The sequence below is a fragment of the Chelonoidis abingdonii genome, chromosome 4, assembly GCF_003597395.2.
Source record: "Chelonoidis abingdonii isolate Lonesome George chromosome 4, CheloAbing_2.0, whole genome shotgun sequence".
Taxonomy (NCBI): domain Eukaryota; kingdom Metazoa; phylum Chordata; order Testudines; family Testudinidae; genus Chelonoidis; species Chelonoidis abingdonii.
Genome location: NC_133772.1, coordinates 109,811,531 through 109,833,510, shown reverse-complemented (window position 1 = coordinate 109,833,510; position 21,980 = coordinate 109,811,531). Strand labels below are relative to the sequence as shown.

At 50.4% G+C, this 21,980-nt stretch overlaps 2 protein-coding genes across 5 annotated transcripts in view; one reads left to right on the top strand and one right to left on the bottom strand.

The window, feature by feature from the left end:
- ABCD4 (ATP binding cassette subfamily D member 4) overlaps positions 1-2,802 on the top strand; it is a 33,302-nt gene extending 30,500 nt beyond the window's left edge. For both annotated transcript variants that reach the window (XM_032801893.2, XM_032801894.2), the window contains exons 18-19: positions 859-974; positions 1,214-2,802. In XM_032801893.2, the coding sequence (XP_032657784.1) occupies positions 859-974; positions 1,214-1,309 (212 nt within the window). In that variant the 3' untranslated portion in view covers positions 1,310-2,802. The remainder of the gene's footprint in view (positions 1-858; positions 975-1,213) is intronic.
- A 77-nt stretch (positions 2,803-2,879) lies between these two features.
- LOC116837466 (acetyl-coenzyme A synthetase 2-like, mitochondrial) lies at positions 2,880-20,158 on the bottom strand. 3 transcript variants are annotated; one of them, XM_032801888.2, is made up of 14 exons: positions 19,506-20,158; positions 17,639-17,735; positions 17,212-17,411; positions 15,915-16,090; positions 13,891-14,043; positions 8,917-9,064; positions 8,101-8,238; positions 7,752-7,844; positions 7,161-7,273; positions 6,386-6,512; positions 5,577-5,704; positions 4,167-4,230; positions 3,217-3,338; positions 2,880-3,063 (listed from the first exon to the last, which is right to left on the bottom strand). In XM_032801888.2, exons 1-14 carry the CDS (start codon positions 19,816-19,818, stop codon positions 2,887-2,889), a joined length of 2,049 nt encoding a protein of 682 aa, XP_032657779.1. In that variant the 5' UTR covers positions 19,819-20,158; the 3' UTR covers positions 2,880-2,886. The 3 variants fall into 3 exon arrangements, with proteins under 3 accessions (XP_032657779.1, XP_074921647.1, XP_074921648.1); XM_075065546.1 differs by lacking the exon at positions 8,101-8,238; XM_075065547.1 differs by lacking the exons at positions 2,880-3,063; positions 4,167-4,230 and having other exon boundaries at positions 3,254-3,338.
- Positions 20,159-21,980: the final 1,822 nt, after the last annotated feature.

Here is a 21,980-nt window from a genome sequence, read left to right as displayed (position 1 = left end):
TGTTGATTCTGAAACCTAAAGATCCAAATGTACCTGGCAACCTTGTTGATTATTGAGCTGGATGTTTCTGCTAAAGTGAATCGAGAGTGGAAGTGCTTCCAGCACGATCCCCTGCCACCAACACCTGCAGCTTGTTTCCTCACAACCCTGGCCACCTGTACAGAAATCTTTGGCATATTGAAAACTGAAAATTGCGGAGTCTGTAAAATACCCCAGGGACTCCAGGAATGTAGTATTCATTAAACCCCTTCATTTTTAATTTCAGTGAAATGACTGCAGAATTTCCAGTCTGCCCACCTGCGTGTAACTGAATTCAGAAACATTGCCACAGAATTGAGGTCCAGTTTGTGGAGTGAATGGGGCTGGGGTTCTACCTTCCCCAATGTCTCCAGCCCTCGAGCTTTCTCATAGGGGAGACTTCTCCAGATTATAAGGTGTTTGAAGGTTTCTTAGGGAAAGACAAACCCCGGTGATACTCACTGACATCTGACTGTGCTGGAGGGGGTACACGACATGAGCTGCATTCTTTTGGCTGGAGTAGGAGTCCTGTTGGGAAGACCAGGTTTCCCCTTCAGCAGATAGTAGCTTTGGGAGCTCAGACCAGCGGTGAACAAAGGTCCCTGCCCTGCTTCTCTGGTACCTTTTGTACTTTGCCTAAGAGTCCCTCCATGGAGGTTTCAGCCTTGACAGCTCCATGCAGCATGTGAGCAAGGGTCTCAACAGCTGCTCAGTCCAGAATCCACACCTATAGGGAAAAGCAGGCTAGAGAGCAGGGATTGGCCAGGCTGGCTGGCTAGCCTGACTGGTTGCAGTCCTTGGATGATGCCACGTTGATGGGGCTTTCTGCTTTACTCTTAGTGTTGGATGAAGCCACGAGTGCTCTGACAGAGGAGGTGGAGAATGAGCTATACCGCACTTGCGCTCAGCTGGGGATGACACTAGTCAGTGTGGGACATCGCACCAGCCTGGAAAAGGTGAGACTGAGAGCGGCAGACCTATTTCCATCAGCATGGGAGGCCTGCTAGCTGGACTGCCTTTGGGACTGAACAGGGCAGGGAGATGAATGGCAGAGGCATATGTTGTCAGTGGGTGGATGGTGTGGAACTGGGCAGGGAAGGAGAGGGATGGTGGGGTGTACATGGGCCAGCTCCTGGGGAAGAAGTGGATCCCCCTTTGAAGCCAAGGCACTCAGTTGTGTGTTGCTGAATTGCAGTTTCACACTTGGATTTTGAAACTCTCTGGAAGAGGAAGATGGGAACTAACAAGAATCGAGAGAGGGAGGCGGCTCCCAGCCAGTGAGGGATGCTGAAAAAAGTACTGAGGCTTGAGACTGGTTAATTACCCAGGAGCTGCAGAAACACCTGATTGATAGATGTGGCACTGCAGAGCCACCAGGAGCCAATAAGTATTCAGGGAGGAGGTGATGGTTTCTGGATTTTACTGAAGAAACCAGGGCTGAATCTTTCCTTTCTGCCTGTCATGAAACTGTTGTTGGGTGCTGCTGAGAGTGGAGGTTTCCATCCCTCCCAGAGGAGGCTTCTCCCCAAAACATTCCCCTGGCATCCAATCCCCTCTTCCTGCCTATTGTGGTAAGAGGGAGCCTCATTTTCTTGCTCCTTTTGAGAGGGGGGATAACTTTGGATGGAGGAGGGGAACTCCTGGGTGCCAGGAGAAGGCATTATCTGATGCTGTGCAGAGGCATGGCCAGTGGTACCTGCACTTGACTGCAGTGTGGTGCTGGCTCAGAAAGGACCAAGGTCTCCACAGGGACCACTGTCATCTGAACCTGAGGCTGAGATTTGCAGGGATGGACAGGGCTCATGTCGTCTCATTCTGTTCAGGGCTGTGCTCAGCATATGGTGGATTAATCCATGGAGTTTGTGTCATTTTACCCCAGGCTGAACCTCACTAGAAACATTTTACATTAAAATCCAGGGCCTGTTAGCATGGAGTAGGTGAGCAGCCTGAGCTGGTGCCAGACAGCAGTCGCCTTCTCCTGTCATCCTGCACTAGGGCTGGCCTTACGGGTGGGCTAAGTGGGCAACTGCCTAGGGCATTGGGGTGCCACAAGCTGGTGGGCCTGGGCTGCCACAGCACAGGTGAGTGGAAGCTGGGCTGGAGCCTCTGGCCAGCTGGGCGGGTGCTGTCCTGAGCTGCCAGCCTTTCTGGGAGCTGCAGGCAGCAGGGCTCACCCCTACAGAGCCAGTGGGCACAGGCAGTAGCTGTGCACACCCTCCCCTCCTGTTAGGTGGCCAGGTGCGTATGGTGAGGGGAGATCCTGGGCTCAAACTTCTCCCTATGCAGCCTGGCAGGCACCTGATGCCTGTGCCCCATGCTACTGTTAAACTCAAATGGTGCCAAAATATAGATTCAGCAAGGGTGCCATTTTCTCTAAAGCTGACCGTGTCCTGCATGGACACTGCTCTCCCACACAGACACAGAGCTGTGGCAGTGGGTTTGGAGCAGCCGCAGAAAAAGTGTGGGTGCTTAATGTTCTACGTGGACATGCTGGAGCTGGGAGCAATCCTGAAGCGAGACCTCCAATCTGGGATCAGCCAACCTCCATCCTCTACCTCCTTCCTCATTACCCCTCCCTGCATCTGGATATGGTGGCTTCTCACTAGGGCCTTCTACCTTCCGCTTCCCAGGGACGAAGCAGGGCCCCCTTCCTCAACCCCTCTGCCTGCCTCACCCTCACTCTTACTGCCCCCAGACACGGTCACTTGTCAGAGGAGCGGTCTGCTTTGGAGGTCCAAGATCTTCAGTACTGGTGTGAAAAATAAAGGTCTGATCTCAACTGAATTACTGGTGCCTGTTGATTGGCTTTTTCTAGGCTAGGTCCCAAATTAGACAAGGGCAGGAGGGGGTGAAGAAAAGGGGAGCAGGTTACTGGCCCTGCTCCTCCTGCAGGAGGCGCTTGTGCCCCTCGATGATCTCCTCCACGGCCTCGTGGTCATCTAAGGTGGTCAGGTCCCCAAGCTCATCTGCCTTGTCCTCTACAATCTTCTTCAGGACACGGCGCATAATCTTACCTGAACGGGTCTTGGGTAACCGCTTTGTGACCTGTGGCAGAAAGGAGCAGAGTGAGGGCTGTAGCTGTAACCTGTATCAGCTGGGGTTGGGAGCAGTGGGGAAGGGGCTTCCGCCATCCTGTTGAGGCAGGGTTGAGGGCATACAGGGTGCAGTGCAGGCAGGAACAGGCCTGTGGGCTGTTACCTGAATATATTCAGGGCTTGCATATTTTGCAATCTTCTTTGAGACCAACTCCTTGAGTTCATTGCTCAGCTGCTCCTGAGAGACATCAGTCCCCTTCTTCAGCACAATGAACACATACGCTCCTGGAAAGAAATGGAGTTACTCATCCAGGCACCAAGCCATGGTTCAGGGAGATGTCCACTGCAGGGCTAAGCACGCTACAGCTGGCTGAGATGGTGTGTCTGTGACCTAAGTGAATCTCGGATCACCCATGCCTCCCTCGTCCAAACCTTCATACTGAAGTGATCTCAGAGACTCTGGACATGTCTAGACTACGCGCCGTATCAGCACGTTAAAATCGATTGCTCAGGGAATCGATATATCGATCCCTGAGCGTGCTTATATCGATTCCAGAACTCCACCAACCCCAACGAAGTTCCGGAATCGACATGGCGAGCCGCGGACATCAGTCCTGTGCGGTGAGGACAGGTGAGTAAATCGATTTTAGATATTCGACTTCAGCTACGTTATTCATGTAGCTGAAATTGCGTATCTAAAATCGATTTTACCCTGTAGTGTAGACCAGCCCACTTCCTCTACAGGGCTACAGTGAGGTTGTGGGGCCTCCCTCCTGAAGATACGCTGGAGGGAGTCCTGTGTTGCCTGAACCTGCAAACCCCTGCAGTGTAAAGCTACCTGAGACTTGCCCCTTTCCAGCTCAAAGCCATGTGGCTCTTGTGGTGACTCTCACCCCACTTTCTGTTGTGCCCCACAAAGCTTACTGGTGTGTACCACAGGGGTGAGTGTATTAGAAATACCAGACAGATGCTGAGTGTGGTCCCTGTGTCCCCACTGCCCCATACAAGTCAGGTATGCAGTCACCCTATGAATGGCTTCTCCTCTCACCGCTAACCCTAGCAGCTGTTAAGCCCATTACAGAGATTGCAGTAGCAGGAATCAGAGCCCCTCACCTTCTCCTTTGATCTCATGAGGGAAGCCAATCACTGCTGACTCTGCCACCGCTCTGTGCTGATTCTGGAACAAAACAGGTCTGCATTTCACTTCAGCAGCCTTGGAGCCTGTCCTGCCACACACTAGCATGGTGCAGCCAGCTGTAAGGCAGAGAGAGATGGGGAGCTTCCAAGGTGGCCTCCATGCTCTCTTCCTACTTACCTGCCACAGTAAGGAAGAGGTCTGACACCCCTGCTTCCTCTGCCAGCTCTGGGCTTATCTCTGTGAGTAGCAACTACCTATTCTGCTCCTCCCACCCCTGCTGCAACAGGACCCAGTAACCTGTTAAAAAGATCTCACTGGGTAGTCCCTGCTTACAAACCCAGGGACATGTCTGGTCCAGAGAGACTCCAATCTCATAACAATGGGGGCCTCCAAGGTTTAGATCGGGGGTCGGCAATCTTTCAGAAGTGGTCTGCCAAGTCTTCATTTATTCACTCTAATTTAAGGTGCCAGTAATACATGTTAATGTTTTTAGAAGGTCTCTTTCTATAAGTCTATAATATAATTAAACTATTGTTGTATGTAAAGTAAATAAGGTTTTTAAAATATTTGTTTCATTTTAAATTAAATTAAAATGCAGAGCCCTCCAGACTGGTGGCCAGGACCAGGGCAGTGTGAGTGCATCACTGAAAATCAGCACCTGTGCCATAGATTGCCTACCCTTGGTTTAGATGATCCCCTAAATTTGCATAATGCTCTGAATCTTTTCTGATTCATCCAGCTATAGCCAAATAAACCTGTATCCCTCCCTTGAGTGCAAGGATAGAGCTGGGGCCTGTGCTGTTAGAACAGCTTAGTTGAGATATTGGAGCTAAATACTTTGCCATCTAGTTTGATACTGCTGAAGAAAGTGGAACTTAGCATAGTGCAGCCATGTGCTGGGCCCTTTGACAGAAAGGTAAGAAGATCTGAAGTGTTTGCAGGGGCAAGGGGTTGCCCAGTAAAGCAGCAGAACAACTGCAACATACTCAGAGCTGTAGCTAGCTTGATAGAACTTGTGATGGGAAGAGTCCTAGTCAGACTTCAGAAATCCTGGCTGCATGTTGTGATCACTGTCACAGCTGGGCAGCTCTAGAGTTGGTTGGAAATCAGAGTGGGAGTGGTAGAGATGAGAGAACTTCCCCTTCCACCCTACTTGCTCCAGGTAGAACTCCTGCCTCATTCTCTACAAGACCTCCTGCTGGAGCAGAAAACTCCGGCATGACAGCAAGGTGCTATGTTCACTCAGCATTTCACGTTTTCTTTACTCAGAAGCCCCTGTGCCCCTACTCCGCTCCCTGAAGAGGCTCGCCCCACCTGAGCTCTTCGTACTTGCTTATAAGCTAGGGGTCAGGTGTTTACCACTTCTTTCTGCCCAAGCCTCTTACCACAATATCTTCCAGCTCTGCCGTGCCTAGCCTGTGCCCGCTAACATTGATGACATCATCCAGACGTCCTGTCAGCTGGTAATATCCTTGGCTGGAACGATAGGCTCCATCTCCCGTGAAGAAAAATCCTGTGATGATCAGAACCGTGAGAGTCTCCAACAGCTAGCCAATGCTAGCTGCACCCTCTTCCCTTGTCCCATTACCTCTATGGCTTAGGTACACTGCTCCCCACATCAGCACCATCGCCCTGTATACTGTGCCCCCTCCCCCCCAAACTCACAGCAAAGGGACTTCCCTACCCCCAGTCAACCTCATGGCTTCTCTACAGCTCAGGGGCCTTCCCTGTTACCACCCTTAATTCCTGCTGGACCAGCTCCATTCCCATAAGCCTGGGACACATGCTATAGTGCAGCTCTCCATGGTCTGGACATTTCTCTTCCCTTCTCTCATTGCTACAGGAGCTGACATTATTATTTGGATTACAGATGCAATTGGTGGTCCCCACTGAGATCAGGACCCCTTTGTGGTAGGTGCTATATATACACATAGTAAGGAGCTGTCCCTATGCCAAAGAGCTTATGTTCAAAATAGATGAGACAGACAAAGGGTGGAAGAACCGTCTCCATTTTACAGATGGGGAACTGAGGCACAGAAAGACTATGTGACTTATCCAAAGCGTTTCAGTGAGCCTGTTGGAGCCAGGAAGTTAACCCAGATCTCCCATGTGCCAGTCTAGTGCATTTGCCATAAAACCCCTTCTTCATGTGATCAGCTGTGCATCTTCCTCTGTCCTTCCCTGAAAATCGTACCTGGGTAAGGTATCAAATAGGTTTCCAGAAATTTCTTGTGGTCATTGTAAATGGTCCGTGCCATTCCTGGCCAGGCCTGAGAGATGCAGAGGGCTCCAGAGACATTGTTCTGTGTTAGGATGTTTCCCTGGAAAATAATACACTTTGTCATGACTGGGGCTGAGGGCAACCTCCATGCTTGGTCCTGGGTTTTGTTTTACCTGCCACACCCCGCCACAACCTTCTGACCAGGAGAGACATGGAGAGCAGTGTGGGAGGATCTAGTTCACCCGCAGGGAGTGATGTGCAGCTCACTTTGCTGCTTAACACCTGGTTCTGACAGAAGACAGTTCTCACCCAGGCCCAGCCTGTTCTATGCCCTTGTCCAGATCTGCTTCCCCTAGTGTGTTCCAGGCTCCCTGGGCACTGGCATATAGTTACAGCTATGGCTGTAAATCTAGCATGGCATCCATTCAGTTACTGAGAAGCTGGAACCCGCTGTTCCAGAAAATACCTTTGTAGAATTTCTGACATGTGCCCGAGCTCCTCCCAGGACAGGGCACTATAGAGAACGGTGCAGGAACACAGGCTGAGATGGCAAGGGGTTGCTACCAGCTCCCTTGCTGAAGTTGCTCAAAATAGGAGGATCTGTAGGGAGTGGGATGTGACTTGGGGTGGGCGGGGAGAGGAGACAGGGTCCAGCTTACAAGTCCTCTACTTCCAGCCTCTGCCTGCTGGAGGGGACAGTAGGGGAATGTTGGCTAAGAGAACCTCTAGACTGATGGTTGTAAATTACCTTGTCATCCAGGAGGGCAGGGCTGATCCCAAAGAATGGTCTCATGGCCATGCCTGGAAGAATCTCATCTCCGGGGCTGGATGGACGGGGAGAGATACAGATGCCTCCTGTTTCTGAGGTAAATGTAATGGTGACACCCATGAAATTAGGTCAAAGCGAAAGTCATGGAATACTGTTAAGAAATCCACCTTCTACCTAAGCCTTGCATGGTTAATGGTTGTGGGGTGGTGAGGGGATCCAGCTGCTTCTGTGCCTATGCAGGGGTTTCTGTAGGCAAGGCTCTCTGCTGTCTGGAGGTGGCTGGAAAAGATTAATTAGAGATGGAAAGTCTTGCTCATCTAGTCCAGCACTGGATTGGTCCCTACCGTCTATTTTCCAGGCTAATTTTAAATCCTATCATTTACTTATCTGCCTGTTCTGTGGTAGGGCCAAGAGGCTCCCTGTGCTGGGCACTTGGCTGTAATGTGCCATGCACAGCTATGGTGATGTCTAAATAATAATTGCCCCTAGCTGAACAATCCCAGATGGGTATTACACCTGGGGAACTGTGTAGGTGCCTGTAATGGGAGACGAGGGGTCTTTGCTTCTTACCTGTTTGCCACCATGTGTCAAGTACTGGGCACCGCGCATCACCAACCACGTTGAAGTACCAGTCCCACGCTTCTGTGTTGATGGGTTCTCCCACTGCAAGGGGAAATGGAGATGAATTGTGTTTAAGGGACAATTCAGAAAAATTTCTCTCCTTTCCTTTTCCTCCAACATACTGGCTTTGTCAAGATCAGGGACCTGGGCCAATGAATAGGCCTTCTCCGTGGTGGTGTATTCTCTCTTACTGCCAAGTACTGACCCAACACATACCTCTAATCCAGCCCACTACCGAACTGAGTCTGAAAGTGGTAGTCTGGTCAGCCCTGAACCATCACCATCACCCGGTACCAACCTGATCCAAGGGTCTTGAGGGAAGATCTGTCGTATCTCTTTACCCAGTCGTCCCCATATCTCAGCAGCAAGCGAATTGCTGTGGGTGCTCCATAGAACTGATTAATTCGTAACCTCTCCACTGTTTCCCAGTAACGCCCTGGAATGGGAAACTGGGCCAGTTATCTCTAGGATTGGCTCATCCAGCCTGATCCCAATGCTCTCCTTGCTTTCATACCCCTGCTGTACCAGTGCCATGGCCCTCTCAGCCAGGCCAACTTAGCTCAGAGTAAACCCAGGAGGAGGAGTGGCTCTTTCCTTCCTTATAACCATCTCCACAGCTCTCTCTGTGGCAGTTAAGGGCAAAGCTAGCAGCCCCCTCAAGACCCTGCCATGTGGAGGTGACTTCCCACACGTGTAATACATAAAAGACTACTCCAGAGAAGGAGGGATTTGCTCTTCTCCTAACTGCTCCACCCGTGAATAAGACGGTTCCCTACCATCTCCCCTTGCATGTGAGGGAAATTCAGTGTGTTCTTCAGCTCCACATAGGGACTCAACTCATGCCACGATGGCAGGAGAGTTTTTGGAACGTGGGCTGAGATGGGAATCAATTTCCGGCCTCTCTCTCTCTCCTGCATGGAGCGGCAAGGATCACTTCCCTGCTTGCCAGAGATTTCAGAGGGGCGTTACATTCATGCATTTATAATAGCTTCTTACAGCTCTGGCAGAATAGCTGCTGAGCATTTTTGAAGAAGGCTCCTTTCCTGAGCCCCACAACTTCTTCCTGCTGCCCTTTTCTGCGCTTAGGGCTCTTCTGAACCTCCTTATTACTCACCAGGATTGGGGTACACTGGAGTGCTCTCAAAAAGGACGGTGGTACCTCCATTGCACAGAGGGCCGTACACCACGTAACTGTGCCCTGTGATCCAACCGATGTCTGCCACGCAGCCAAAGACGTCCCCATCATGGTAATCAAACACATACTGTGCAAAAAAAGAAGAGAGCAAGAGCTGTAGCCTGGAGACAGGGCCCCTCCTACCACAGAGGTTGCCAGAGCAGCTCTTGTGTGGGAGAGATCTGTAACTAAAGTGTCCTTTCTCTGCCAGCCTCGTATTCCCCTTCATAGATGCCAAGGCCAGAAGGAGCCATTGTGATCAGCTCATCTGCCCTCCTGTGTAACACAGGCTATAGAACTTCCCCCAAATAATTCCTAGAGCAGGTCTTTTAGAAAGAACATCCCATCTTGACTTAAACTGTGCCTTTGCTGGGAAATCCACCACAGGCTTGGCAAATTGTTCCAGTGCTTAATGACTGTTAAAAATGTACACCTTATTTCCACTCTGAATTTGTCTAGCTTCAACTTCTAGTCATCGGATCACATTATCCTTTTCTCTGCTAAACTGAAGAGCCCATTATCAAATATTTGTTCCCCGTGTGAGTACTTACAGACTGTCCTCAACTCACACCTTAACCTTCTCTTCAATCTAAATAGAAGAAACTCCTTGAGTCTATCACTACAAGGCATGTTTTCTCTGAACCTTCTCCAATGTATCAACATCCTTCTTGAATTGTGGACCTCAGAACTGGACATGCTATTCCAGCAGTAGTTGCACCAGTGCCAAATACAGAGGTAAAATAACCTCTTTACTCCTACTTGAGACCCCCTTGTTTATCTCAGGATGCCATTAGCTCTTTTGGCCATAGTGTCACTCTGGGAACTCCTGTTCAGCTGATTATCCACCATGATGCCCAAATTATTGTGAGTCACTGCTTCCCACCCTCTCTGCTACACCCATCTGTCACAGCTTGTCCCTGTTTAGCCCTTAAGCAGGAACTGGCCTATTCTGCATTTGTGCAGTACCCAGCACAATGGCACCATAGTCCTGGTTAGGGTCCTGCTGAAAAAGAAATAAATAACTAAAGCAGCTTTAGTCCTGTGCTGAGGAAAGGAGCTAGGGCCTGATGCAAATTCAGACAAGCCAGTTCCCATTATTACTGGAGTCAACACTTGAGGACTGTCAGGCACTCCAGAAGGACCTTCCACAGGTAGACTTGGCAACATGATGTCGGATGAAATTCACTGTTGGCGAGCGCAAGGGCATGCTTGTTGGAATGAACCATTTGGACCACTCCTTCACATTGCTGGATTCTAAATTGACTGGGCCCACTCATGGAAAAGAGCTGCTCCTGTGCAAATGAATTGAACTAATGGGATACTGCCATTAGACAAATCAACAGTAAGTTCATAGCTGGAGTAGTGTTCAGTGTTGCTTATCACTCCACAGACAGGTACAGTAGAAATAGAAATGACCAGAGGCCTAGAAGACTTCCCTAAGAGGCAAGACTATTTAGTTCAAAGAGGAGATGAGTCAGAGGTGATGTGACAATGGTGTATTAAAATACAAATTTGTCTAGGGAGGGTAGAGCTGGTGCCTATGTTCCCCCCCCTCAGAAGATCAAGACGACACTCGATGAAAGTGAAAAGCAGCTAACCTAAAATGGAGACAAGGAAATGATTGGGTACCAAGTATAATCAGTTTGTGAAGTCCCCCCTGTCCAGGGCCAGCGCTTTCATTTAGACGACCTAGGCGGTCGCCTAGGACACCAGGATTTGGGAGGGCGGCAGACTGCTCCAGTGGACCTCCCGCAGGCGTGCCTGTGGAGGGTCCACTGGTCCTGTGGCTCCGGTGAAGCATCCGCAGGCACGCCTGCGGCAGGTCCACTGGAGCCGCAAGACCAGCAGACCGTCCACAGGGACACCTGTGGGAGGTCCACCGGAGCCGCAGGACCGGCAAGCCGGCCCTGCGCCTAGGGTGCCAAAAACCCTGGCACCGCTCTTGCCCCTGCTCCCCCCCTCACAAGAGCAGTTCTACACTTTGAATGGTCATGCTCTAAAAAGGCCACTATGGGCTTTCATGCTCCTCTTTCTTGCTGACTCCAGATCCAGTTTGCTCAGTTTGACAGTAAAAAAAAAAAATAAATAAAAATTGCCAGCCCTCAAACTCCCCTGTGAGCAGAACTGGGCTCCTTCCACCTCACAACATTGTCTAATAAAGACAAATAGTTGCGCTGCTGCTCTGCAAGCCAGAATAGATTCCCGCCCCTCTCTTCTTGTGACGTTGGCTCTGCAGAGCTAGCAGGCAGACACCTCTCTGTTCCACTTCGCAAGGTAAGCCTGGCTCTGCATGGGTCATGGGGACAGGGAGTTCAGACAGTGCTATTTTCCACACCCTCCCATTTCATTGGATGCCATGCTGGAGTAGGGGGAGGGACAGAATGTCCTAGAGTAACTGGATAGCAGGGCTGGCCTTGAGAGTGAAACATCTCTTTTACTTGGGTCTGGCTCCCCTCACTCCATTTCCCGTCTGTTTAACACCAAGCAAGTTTCCCAGTATAGTATAATGTCTCTTGGAGCCCTTTGTTTCTTGGCCGTTGCTCTGAGATCCGCCATTTCCAACAATACTTTAAAAGCCTCTCGTCCCTTACTAACATGCTGTAACTGACATTAGGTTTGCTGTGGCAATGCTCAAGCAGCTCCCCCCAAAGTGGGCCCCTGACAGGATGGTGATAGATGAGGTTTCCAGGGGTGAGGAAGGCTCTGGTGTGTTTGTAATGGAAACTGGCTCTCCTCTGTGATTGTTTAAAGTAACAGAGTATTCATGCAGCAGCAGCAGCTTGCTGAACCAGCTGGGGAAAACGAGCAGGAATTCATTCCAGCTCTGGTCATGTTTTTCAGAGCAGCTGGAGCTAAAGTGGCCGTGTGTTGGAATTGGACAGTGCTGCCTGCTTACCACATTCCTGTCCTGGGACAACATCCCCTGCTTTCAGCTTTCGGGTCTCGTGAGCTGCCCCAGTATTGCCAAGCAATAGCTACACAGAGTGCAGTGGCCAGCTGGACAACTGTGCCAAGCCAGGGGTCTAGTAAGGGTTGAACAGGTTGCTTTGTTCTGTGTCAAATCACTGGCTGCCTGATTTCCACATGTCCCACTCCCAGGGCATTTCAGACCTAAGTTACCAGATCTGGCCTCACATGAACACTAGATGCACCAGGGCCTGGGTGGAGGTATGAAGGTCCCTGGATCAGGTTTAGGGGGAGCTTGCCCATGGCTAAGGAGCCCACTCTGAGCTGTTTAAAAAGGGACTTGTCTCATGAGAAGCCAGAAGGGTGGTTCTCGTGTAACACCAACAGGCTCTGGTAGTCTGCAGGCAGGATTGAACCTCGGAGCTCTGGAACTTAGTGCATGAGTGTCTACTGCATGAGCTGAAAGCCATATGGCCATTAGCTAAGGCTGTAGAGCAGACTCATAAATCACTCTCTCTTTAAGTGGTCTTGGTGCCATTAGATGGGACAGAACACCACACACAGGAGATGTGTGGGTTACACTTGGAAGCAGTTTGCTTGGCGAACTGTTTCAAGTAATGGGCTTTCCCCCGCTTTCCTTGGGGGCCTGTTCTGCAGCCCAGTACTGCGCTGTCTCAGGAACACGAGTGTGGCTCAGGACGGGAGTTCCCAGCAGCTCTGTCTCCAGATCTCTCTCATACCTACACAGCCAAAAAACCAACAACCCTGCGGTAGTGCATCTCAGTGCCTAGGTCAACGGGTGCACGGTCCTCATGCTACAGCACTAGAAATAGCTGTGTAGACATTCATGCTTGGGCTCTGAACCCGGGGAAGAGGGTGGGTGTCAGAGCCTGAGCTCCAGCCTAAGCGGAAATGTCTACACAGCTAGTTTTAGTGGCGTGGCACGAGCCTGAGTCTGTACACCCAGGGTCTGAGGCTCGCTGCCATGAGGTTTTTTTCCCCCTCAAGTGTAGATGTACCTTTGGAGAGCTTGCCTACAGGCACCCTAATGACTGGAATAAAATCTGGGATATTGCTGTCTGCTTTAGGGGCTCCCTCTTCCCAAAGCTACTTCTCTTTAGTCCTCTAAGGCAGTGCTTCTCAAAGTGGTGGTCTGCGGACTGGTGCCGGTCCGCGAGCCATCGGCTGCCGGTCTGCAACGAATTTCCTCATAAGAGCGTCGAATAGGATAATAATATGGCACCGGTCCCTGGCACATTGGAAAAAAAATTGCCGGTCCACCACATCAGTTAGCTGGAGGATCACTGCTCTAGGGGCTCTCTTCAGGAGCAGAGCTTTTACTCTCATGTATGCTTGAGTGTAGTTGAATCTCAGAACGCAGGGGAGAGGGGTCTTGGAGTTCTCTCTCTCTCAGGAAAAGGCTGGATTATTTCTGTAAGATAACAGCTATTTCTCTCTCTGGAATCCCTTGGAATAAACTGGCTGGGTGTCTGAGCAATGCTTTTCTCTGCGGGTGGAACGCCATCCCTGAACTGATTGGCTCAGGGCATGGTGAGGACAGAAGAAGGAATAAAAACAAGTGTTTAGAAATAAATGACTGTAAATATAAAACCTGTGTCTTGCTGGTGTTTGCTGCTCCTCCCCCCCTTTCTACCTCACTTGTCATCTTGGCAGCTCTTTGGGGCATAGACCATCTCTTCCCGAGTGCTGGAGCAGTGCCCAGCACAACGGGGCACCCAGGTCTACCTAGGGCCTCTGAGCGCTACTATAAGTAAGGAATAATTGACCGGCTCTAGAACATGCACTGGTGCCCCCTGGACTCAGTCCTGCTGCACTCCTAGTAACCGTCTTTCCCTCCAGCAACTGGATCCCTAATAACATTAGCAGCTCCCAGATTGTGCTTTAGCTCAAGTAGTAGAGACATGGTCTTGTCATCATAGCTTGGTAGTTCTGCTGCCTGTACGCCTTGACCCGACATCCCTGGTGTCGGTGTCTAGGCCTTGTTACCTTGTGTGTGATGGCAGCATAGAGCAAGTATCCTGCCTGGGAGTGGACCAGCCCCTTGGGTTTGCCAGTACTGCCTGATGTGTAGAGAAGGAACAGCAAGTCTTCACTCTCCATGACAGCAGGCTCACAGCATACGTCCTCTTTCATCATTTCCTATGACACAAAGCAGAGAGGTTCTCACTCAGCTCCAGGATCTCCTCACAGCCCCCAGATTTCCCTCCACGCTCTCCACACGTGCTCTGACTTCACATTTTATTAGTCATTTACTAAACCCAGAAGAGCTGAATGGAAAGCATTGTATACGTCAGAGAAATGAACCCCACTGTGGCCTATTCGTCTGCTGCCTGGTGATGGGCCAACGCTGCCTGGCAGGGGTACAGCATTGTGGAGGCCGGGACAGCACTCTAGCAAACCAGATCCTAACCCCTCTCCCCACATTCAGGCTCTTGAATCCTGTTGCTTCTTCCTGTCTACATTTATCAAGTCCATCCCTTCCTCTCCTTCCCTATGGCTAACATCTTGTCTAACTGGTCAATTCTTACCTTCGTTGCCGCAGCCTCTGCCTCTCTGGCTTCCCTACCTGATCCTCTCCAGTACCTACCAGAATGGGTGCTGCCACTGTGGCCACGCCACCCACCTCTCTTCAGAGCCCTTCAGTGTCTTCCTTTCACCTTCCACATCTGGTTTAAGTTCCTTCTCCTCCCTCCCAAGGCCCTACAGAATGCTGCCCCAACAACATCGCTCTCATTTCCTCCTATGGTCCTCTATTTTCGTAGCCTCCTAGTCTTTGCATCTTCTTCTATGCTGCCCTTAAGCTTTGAATTCCCTCCCACTCCCAAATGCTCACCCCCTCTTCATTAAGCTGGCTCCTTAAAATGCAGAACTACACTGAAAAGTGACTATCAAAATGGCACCAGTGGGGCCAGTGTTCATTGTTTTTCACTGTTGCCAGATCAAGTGTGCTGTGCTGAAGTAAACTGAGGGTTTCTCTTCCACATGCTGGCACCACAAACTCCCCCTGGGTTCTAAGGGTCAAGCTGGCTCTTGCTGGCTCAGGCATCACCACCAGAAATAACAATTTTCAGTTGGGGCGCATTTAAAAATTCTGCTGATGCACTGTCCAGAATAGACTCCAGCTCCCTCTCCCATGGCTGTGTAGGCTCTGTGGAGCCAGTAGCAGTAAAAGGGTGTAATCACGGAGTCAGCAGCTCTAACTCTGAACCCAGCCAGGGAGCAGGTCTGCTGAGTAGAAAGAGGCCATTAGTTCACTGTCACTTTTCTGACCATAACAGAATTCTTCTGAGAAGCCTTCTCAGGTTAATTAGGTTATTTGCTGAGCACAGACAGTGAGCGCCACTCTGTACAAAACATGGAGGAGGCAGCTGTTCTGAACCCAGGAGCTAACGACAACATACTTCTTCAGAAAGAGTAAGTGCCGCTCCCCTGAGGTCTGGCCAGCATTGGATGCATTGTGCCTAACTAGGAGCGTAAACTCCAAGAGAGACAGCCCACGGCCTATGCCTTGTATAGCACTGACTGCAGTCAGTAAATGTGGCTGTGGGCCCCACCCAGACTGGAACAGCAGGGGTACTGCAGGCCAGGAATGAGGTGCATGGACAAAGATGTGTGGGGAGCCCAGGGCTGGCATAGCAGGGAGTGCTATAGGCCAGGTCTGAGGCACATGGGCAGATAGTTTTCAAGGTCTTGCCCACACTATTGCAGGCTCTGGTTAGTACTGCCAGCCCCTGATGGTACACAGAGACTATTGCGTCTCCAAGAGCTCCCCACTTTAACTCATTCATTCATTCTGGAGAGCAGGGAAACTTGTTGGGAAGTTTCCTGGCCTGGGCAATAAGCTTCGGACCCTGACACTGTTACTCCAGAATAATGGCCCCAGTCCATCTAAGTGCAAACAGGGTTCTTTGGGCTGGGTTGGAAACCCACCCCAACCACTTCTCCTGATTCACTAGAGCAGATGCCCTATCCTGAGGGAAAGTTGGTGGTGGCTCCATCTGACATCTCACCTCTTCCAGTGGCACATCCAGTTCTGACATGGGAACCTTCTGCTCAGTCCTCATGGAAACCAGAACTCGCTTCACCAGCGGGCACACACGCACGGCCTGGTCCACTGTCTGCTTCAGCTCAATAACCTTGCCCCCCCTCAACCCCTGGTTCACAGTGATCACTGTCTCTGACTGCGCTGAAGAGGGCAAAAGAGAAGAAAATAAACAGCAACATGATCAGCCCTTTAGCTCAGCCCAGCTGCCCCTCTGCCCTCTCACCCTCCATCATTATTACCATGATGTCTAGCCCCCGACCCCGCTCCAGCTCCACACACACATCTAACCCTGCCCTGTCCCGCATACCTTTTCTCTCTCTTTCCCCCTCCCACCTCCAGTTTTCATGGCCTCTCTTTAAAATAAGAGCAGCAGTTTTAAACTCTTTCTTTCCCATTAATGTGTCCCATTAAGTCACATACAGCCTGATGAGAGGCAGCACTTCAGGCCCTTGCTCCCTCTGATGAGGCAGAGAACTCAAGCTCTCACACCAAGAGGGGCTGGCCTGACAGACACTGCTGCTCTAGGAGGTTATTTTTAAAATGCTGAATTTGATGAAGCCGGGCACAGCATCCACTGGGCTGGAAGAGGCTTCTAGTGAGACCTAATGAATAGCCTTGCATAAGGGCAGGCCCTCTACTGGGATATTTAGTCCTCTCCTCCCTGCCGTGCATCATCATGGCAGGATTCCTTAATCATCCCTGACAAGGCAGGGGATGTTTCTCCTTAAAGAGCTCCGCTGATGAGAAGCATTCCAGCACTGTCCCTTGGCAGCCTGTGCCACTCCTGAGCTCTGCTTAGGGTTAGAGAGTGTCTCTGAATATCGAACCTGAACCTCCCCTGCTGCATCTTAAGCCTCTTCCCTCCAGGCTGCCCATGGGAATGAGTGATCCCTGTGCAAATGGCTTCATCTCCCTCAGTTGACATCCTGGCTGCAGCTTTTATCTTCCAAACCATCTCTCAGGGCAGGGCTTGTCTGTAGCTACAGCTTGTGGGGAGTTGTGGCGATGTTCTTGGGTGGCCTGAGCATGTGATCCTGGGCCCACACGTTTCCTCCAGTCCCTTAAGCCACTCTCTCCTCCATGGCTGGAGGAGTAAGAATGCCAGGACAGGAGGAGTTTGCCAGGAAGCTTAGGACACAACCACCACACCCTCAGCACCACTGATGACTGAAGCTGACAGGGGTTGATATTGTTCTCCAAGAGGACAGGATGAAGGGACAATTTGTGCACAGAGCACCTATCAGCTTGAAGAAGGGGCTTACCATCCCGGATCCTGTCAGCTAGAGCCTCGGAGCTGAATCCAGCAAATACCACAGTGTGTACGGCTCCTATCCGGGCACAGGCTAGCATGCTTGCCACAGCCAGAGGGCATGGGGGCATGTAGATGGTGACTCGGTCACCTCTTTTCACTCCCTGTCGTTTCAAGGTGTTTCCCAGACGGCCGGTCAACTCAAGCAGTTCTCTGTCAAAGAAACCAGCTTGTAGTTAGAAGCTCTCCCATCCCAGAAATCTCTCTGAACTGGGAACAGATGGAGCTAGCTTCCCTTCCCTTCCCTTCTGGGAGCCCCGCGGAGCTGGAGATGAAAGACTCTGGTTCCTTAATCAGATAAGTAACCATACCAGTCCTCTGTCCGCCATTCCTCCAGCTCAGGGCCCCTTGATGGGGCAAGTACAGAGGTAAGTACTGACCTGTATGTAACCCGGACTTCTTTCCCAGGCTCATCTTTCTCCCAGATCAGGGCCACTTTGTTTGGGGCTGTGTGGACATGTCGATCCAGACAATTCACTGAAAGAGAAGACTGACTGTCATTACAGGCTCAGCTATTTTCAATCCTAGTAAAGCCAGTGCTAGTGACTCCATTTTCTGAATACCAATCAGGGTGGCTGCAATGTAAGTTTGACTGTTATTCAACCCAATAAACCACATCATTGCTAGCACCAGCCATCACGTCAGAAGCACCACCCCAATCCCACTCTCTCACCTTCCTCCCCACCACACCCATGACCATCCTCCTCATCCTTACTTGCAATCTACATATTCCTAACCAGAAACTTTCCCCAAACACGCTGAGTAACTATAACAGCCCTCTGCACTTCTTCTTGGCAGCTCTCTGAGTGCCTCATGAATATTATCTCAGTCATTTCTCAGCAACCCTGTGTGGCAGGTAAGCAATCCACAGAGAACACACTTCACCTCCTGCTGAAATGCAGCTGCCTCTTTAGTGGAATGGGGTAGCTATTAAACAGTGACAGCAGCACTCCAGAAGGCAGTTTAGCACAGGAAGTGAGGAGTGCTGCAGAGGGAATGTAGGGAAGCAGAATGCAATCACCTGAGATGGAATAGGGCCAGAACTCTGGGGGTACTTAGAGTTCCTTGGAATGTATTAGTGGTCAGGATCTTGGTTTTAAAACTTAGCCCAAAGTGGGCTCCTCTGACAGCACCAGTGTTGCCAACACTTGTAGTTTTATTGGGAGTCTCATTACATATGTGGTCTGTTGTAGAGCTCTAGCTCCTGGAGTTGTGATTATATGAGACTTTCAGCTTTCATTTAAAAAAAAATAAATTTCTCTCCCTCATGGTTCCAGATAAAAGCTTGAAAGTGTGACCCCTAAAGGCTCAAAAACCAGAAGGCAAATAAAAAAAGAACCAAAACTTATTTTTGAAATCTCATGATTTTGGGGGGCCTGACTCATGATCTTTGAGTGGGTGGGGGTTGGAAGTGCTGCTATCTAGCATGGTGAAGAGGCACTTGTTGATAAGGGAAGAGCACTAACTTCTACTTGATGACCCCAGTAGCACATGGGTGCACCTTTGAGGACTCCCACAAAAGGGTACTGACCAGGCCCAATGACACTTAGCTTGTAAGAGCAGTTGGCTCAGAGCACAAGGTGGTCCAGCTGTATTCACACATGCTAATGAGACACACTCGCTCCCCCACAACCAATCACATTCCTACACACCTACCACACACAGCCGATTGGAACGTTCCTGGCAGGAATCCTCTGGCTGAGCTTGTGCCTGGATCTGAGAGACCATCCCTCGTTTGAACCCTTTTACCAGAATGTGCTGCTCAGCTCTACCTCCCTAGTTTTCCTATAAGTGAAAGTGTTGGATTGAGTGGCACCGTTGAGAACTCCCAGACTGGGGTGAGAGGAGAATAAGACTGGGAACAAACACGCCAGGGAAAGTGGGGGTCAGAGGCAGGTGCTGTCTCACACTCACATCCTCGCTCTCTGACACGCTTTCTTCCCTTGCTCTCATCCCTCTTTGGTGTCTGTTCCTCAGACTATTCCTCTCAGTTTAGGATTTCCACATGCAGGTGAAAGACAGATCAGTGCACTTTCAAGAAAGTGTCTAAAAATAGAAAGCTAATTCTTGCTGCCATAGAACTTCCCCAATAGCCGCTGGCTAATGGAAGGAGTTAACGGTGTGTGCATTACCAAGAACAGATTCATGAGGCTGAAAAGGATCCATCCTGAAGATGCTAGGACCAGATGGGTTCCCCAAGAGGCCAGTAAATGGGAGTGGGGGGGGGGTGTCTGGCTTCCTGCTTACCTGCTACATTCAGTTGTCCTCCCAGGAACCAGGACACCCAGCCCTGCTGTAGATTACAGTCTTTGACAGAGTGAAAAGGATTAATCCACATGAGTCGGTTTCTCCCTAGAGCTCCCCAAAATTCATCTACCTGCTCCACTGACACTGTGTACAGCCCTGGGTGGTCCCTTGATCCAGCGAATGCTACAGCTTCCGGCATATATGCAGTCAGAGGCCCACCACTCCAAGCTCTAGCTATTCCAGAAGAAAAGGGTCCTCTAGAGGGCTGACAGAAGACTTTTAGGCAGCAAGCCCTGGGAAGCAGCCAGGCCATGATCCAGGGTTGCAAGACAGATCCCCAACTCCACAACAAGCAGGAAATGGTCTTCAGCACTGTGTTCTTCTTCTTTAGATACAAAACCCAGGCTAAGTGCTTTCACTCTGCCCTGGAGCTGTGGCCTTGAGTGGGAAGGAGTGGGGTGTTAGCTGGGTCTCTCTCTGTTCATCAGATTATAAATCTGCACTCAGCAGAGAGCTCACAAGGCGCCCCGTCTCTTCCTGACACGGTCTCTCGCCTGTTCCAGATGGATACATGCAAATGAAATTCAATTCCTTTTAAGGGAGGAAAGGGGGTGGGCTGTAGGAATGTTTGACTGGAATAACCTTCATGCTAATCTGAATTCTGTCTGCACTTGCACTGAAGCCAGAACTGACTGGTGATTGTATTCTCAGCAGCCGGAGAGATCCAGGCTGGCCTGTGTCACCTTATACTTTCCCTTTGTCCTATTACTAACCTGCCCTTGTTTAGAGGTTGAATGGAACAGTTTGCCTGCTAGGTTGATCTGGCCCCACCCAAGGCTCCTGCTTATCTGCTCTGCTTCAATTCTTCTCCCAATTTCACTTTGTACCTCCCCAACTCATGCTGCCCACTGTACCTGGAATTATTTCTCTTACTTTATGTTCCAAATGGCCTCACTCTCCTCAGTCAGAATCCTCCTAAAAATACTCTTCCAAAGTCTTTCAGCCACAGTCCACCACAGAACTATGGATCTACTATGAGTCTATGAAAACTCTTTGCTGACTGAGATCGCACCTGGTCACCCAAGGGGATTTGGGCTGTTTATATACACTCTGGGGCAGGGACCGTGCCTTCCTCTTTATTGTCAGAGTGCACAGAGTTTTACCGGTGACTGTAAAAATGAGATCTTTGTCCCAAGAGGCTTCTCATCTAAAGTTGGACTGAAGAGACACAGCCAGATTCTGATCTGCACCTCCCTGGAGATGCAACGCCAAAGGCAAGGGCTAAGCAAAAGTGCCTTCAAGCATAACTTCTGGAGTAAGTTACAGCAGCCCCTAACTTAACAGTAGCATTATATCTGTCCAGATATTATCCCAGAGCCCAGAATAGCCAGAGCTCAAACCCTCCTGGCCACTCCCCTTTCTAGCCACTAGCTGCACCCCAACACACCCCTGCTGACAGCAGGGTAGGACTCTGTGCTGCTCTTATGCTGGGGGACACCCCCCAGACAGGGGTTTCCAATCCCTTTGCACCAGTGGACAGCATAAATGGGCCATAGTGGGACCAAAATCTAGCCTACAGTGAAAGAATAACAGACATGAAGGGTGTGCAGAATAGCCCAATAAAGAAAAGAGGGGTCCCTACCCTCGAAGTCCCAGATTCCAATGCAGAATGAGAGAAAAAAGCTGGTTGTATCTGAGATGGTTTTGTTCAGGCTTTTGGCACTCTCACTGCTGGGGGTGACATAGCTTCTAGGATTTAAAGAAATGTAACCCTTCTGCCAGGCCGAATTGATAGCAGCAGGGCTGGGTTCAATACATAGGGGTCCCTTCCCTACAACATAATGCAAAACCAGCTCAAGCCCCCACCCAGTGACCTGGGAAAATCTTACACACACCCCTGGGTGCCTCAAAGAGGCAATACTTCCCCTCTCGCAAGCACAGAGTCTCAGTGTAGCAGAAAATTTTCAATATGAGATAAAACAACAAGCATTAAATTGGGAAAACACCTTAACTAGAGTTCATAGACCAAACCGTGAGCAAAGACCCACCTCAGGAAATTGGACCTTGTCCTTTTTCCTGGGCTCTTGAATCCAGCAACCCCCAAATCACCCCAAGACTCCAAAGTCCAATACCCCGAATGTCCCTAGAGTCCAGCAACCCAAAGATCACCCACAGTCCCAAAAGTCCCACAATCTGTCCCGAGTCACTGCAGCCCCAGAGTTCAAGAGTCTATCTGTAGAGGTTCCCCTTCCCCCCACCCACCTGGGTAGAAAGGGGCACCTTATGTGGTTCAGGGCCAACTGCCCTGCCTCTCCATGGGATTCTGCTTCCACTTTCTCCACGAACTGCTCCACTCTACCAGACACTCCACTCTGCTCCTCCAGCCATCCTCACAAACTGCTCCACTCTGCCAGCTGATCTGCTCCAGCTGTCCCCACAAACTGCTCAGCTCCACTCTCTTCCTGGGCCGCTCCA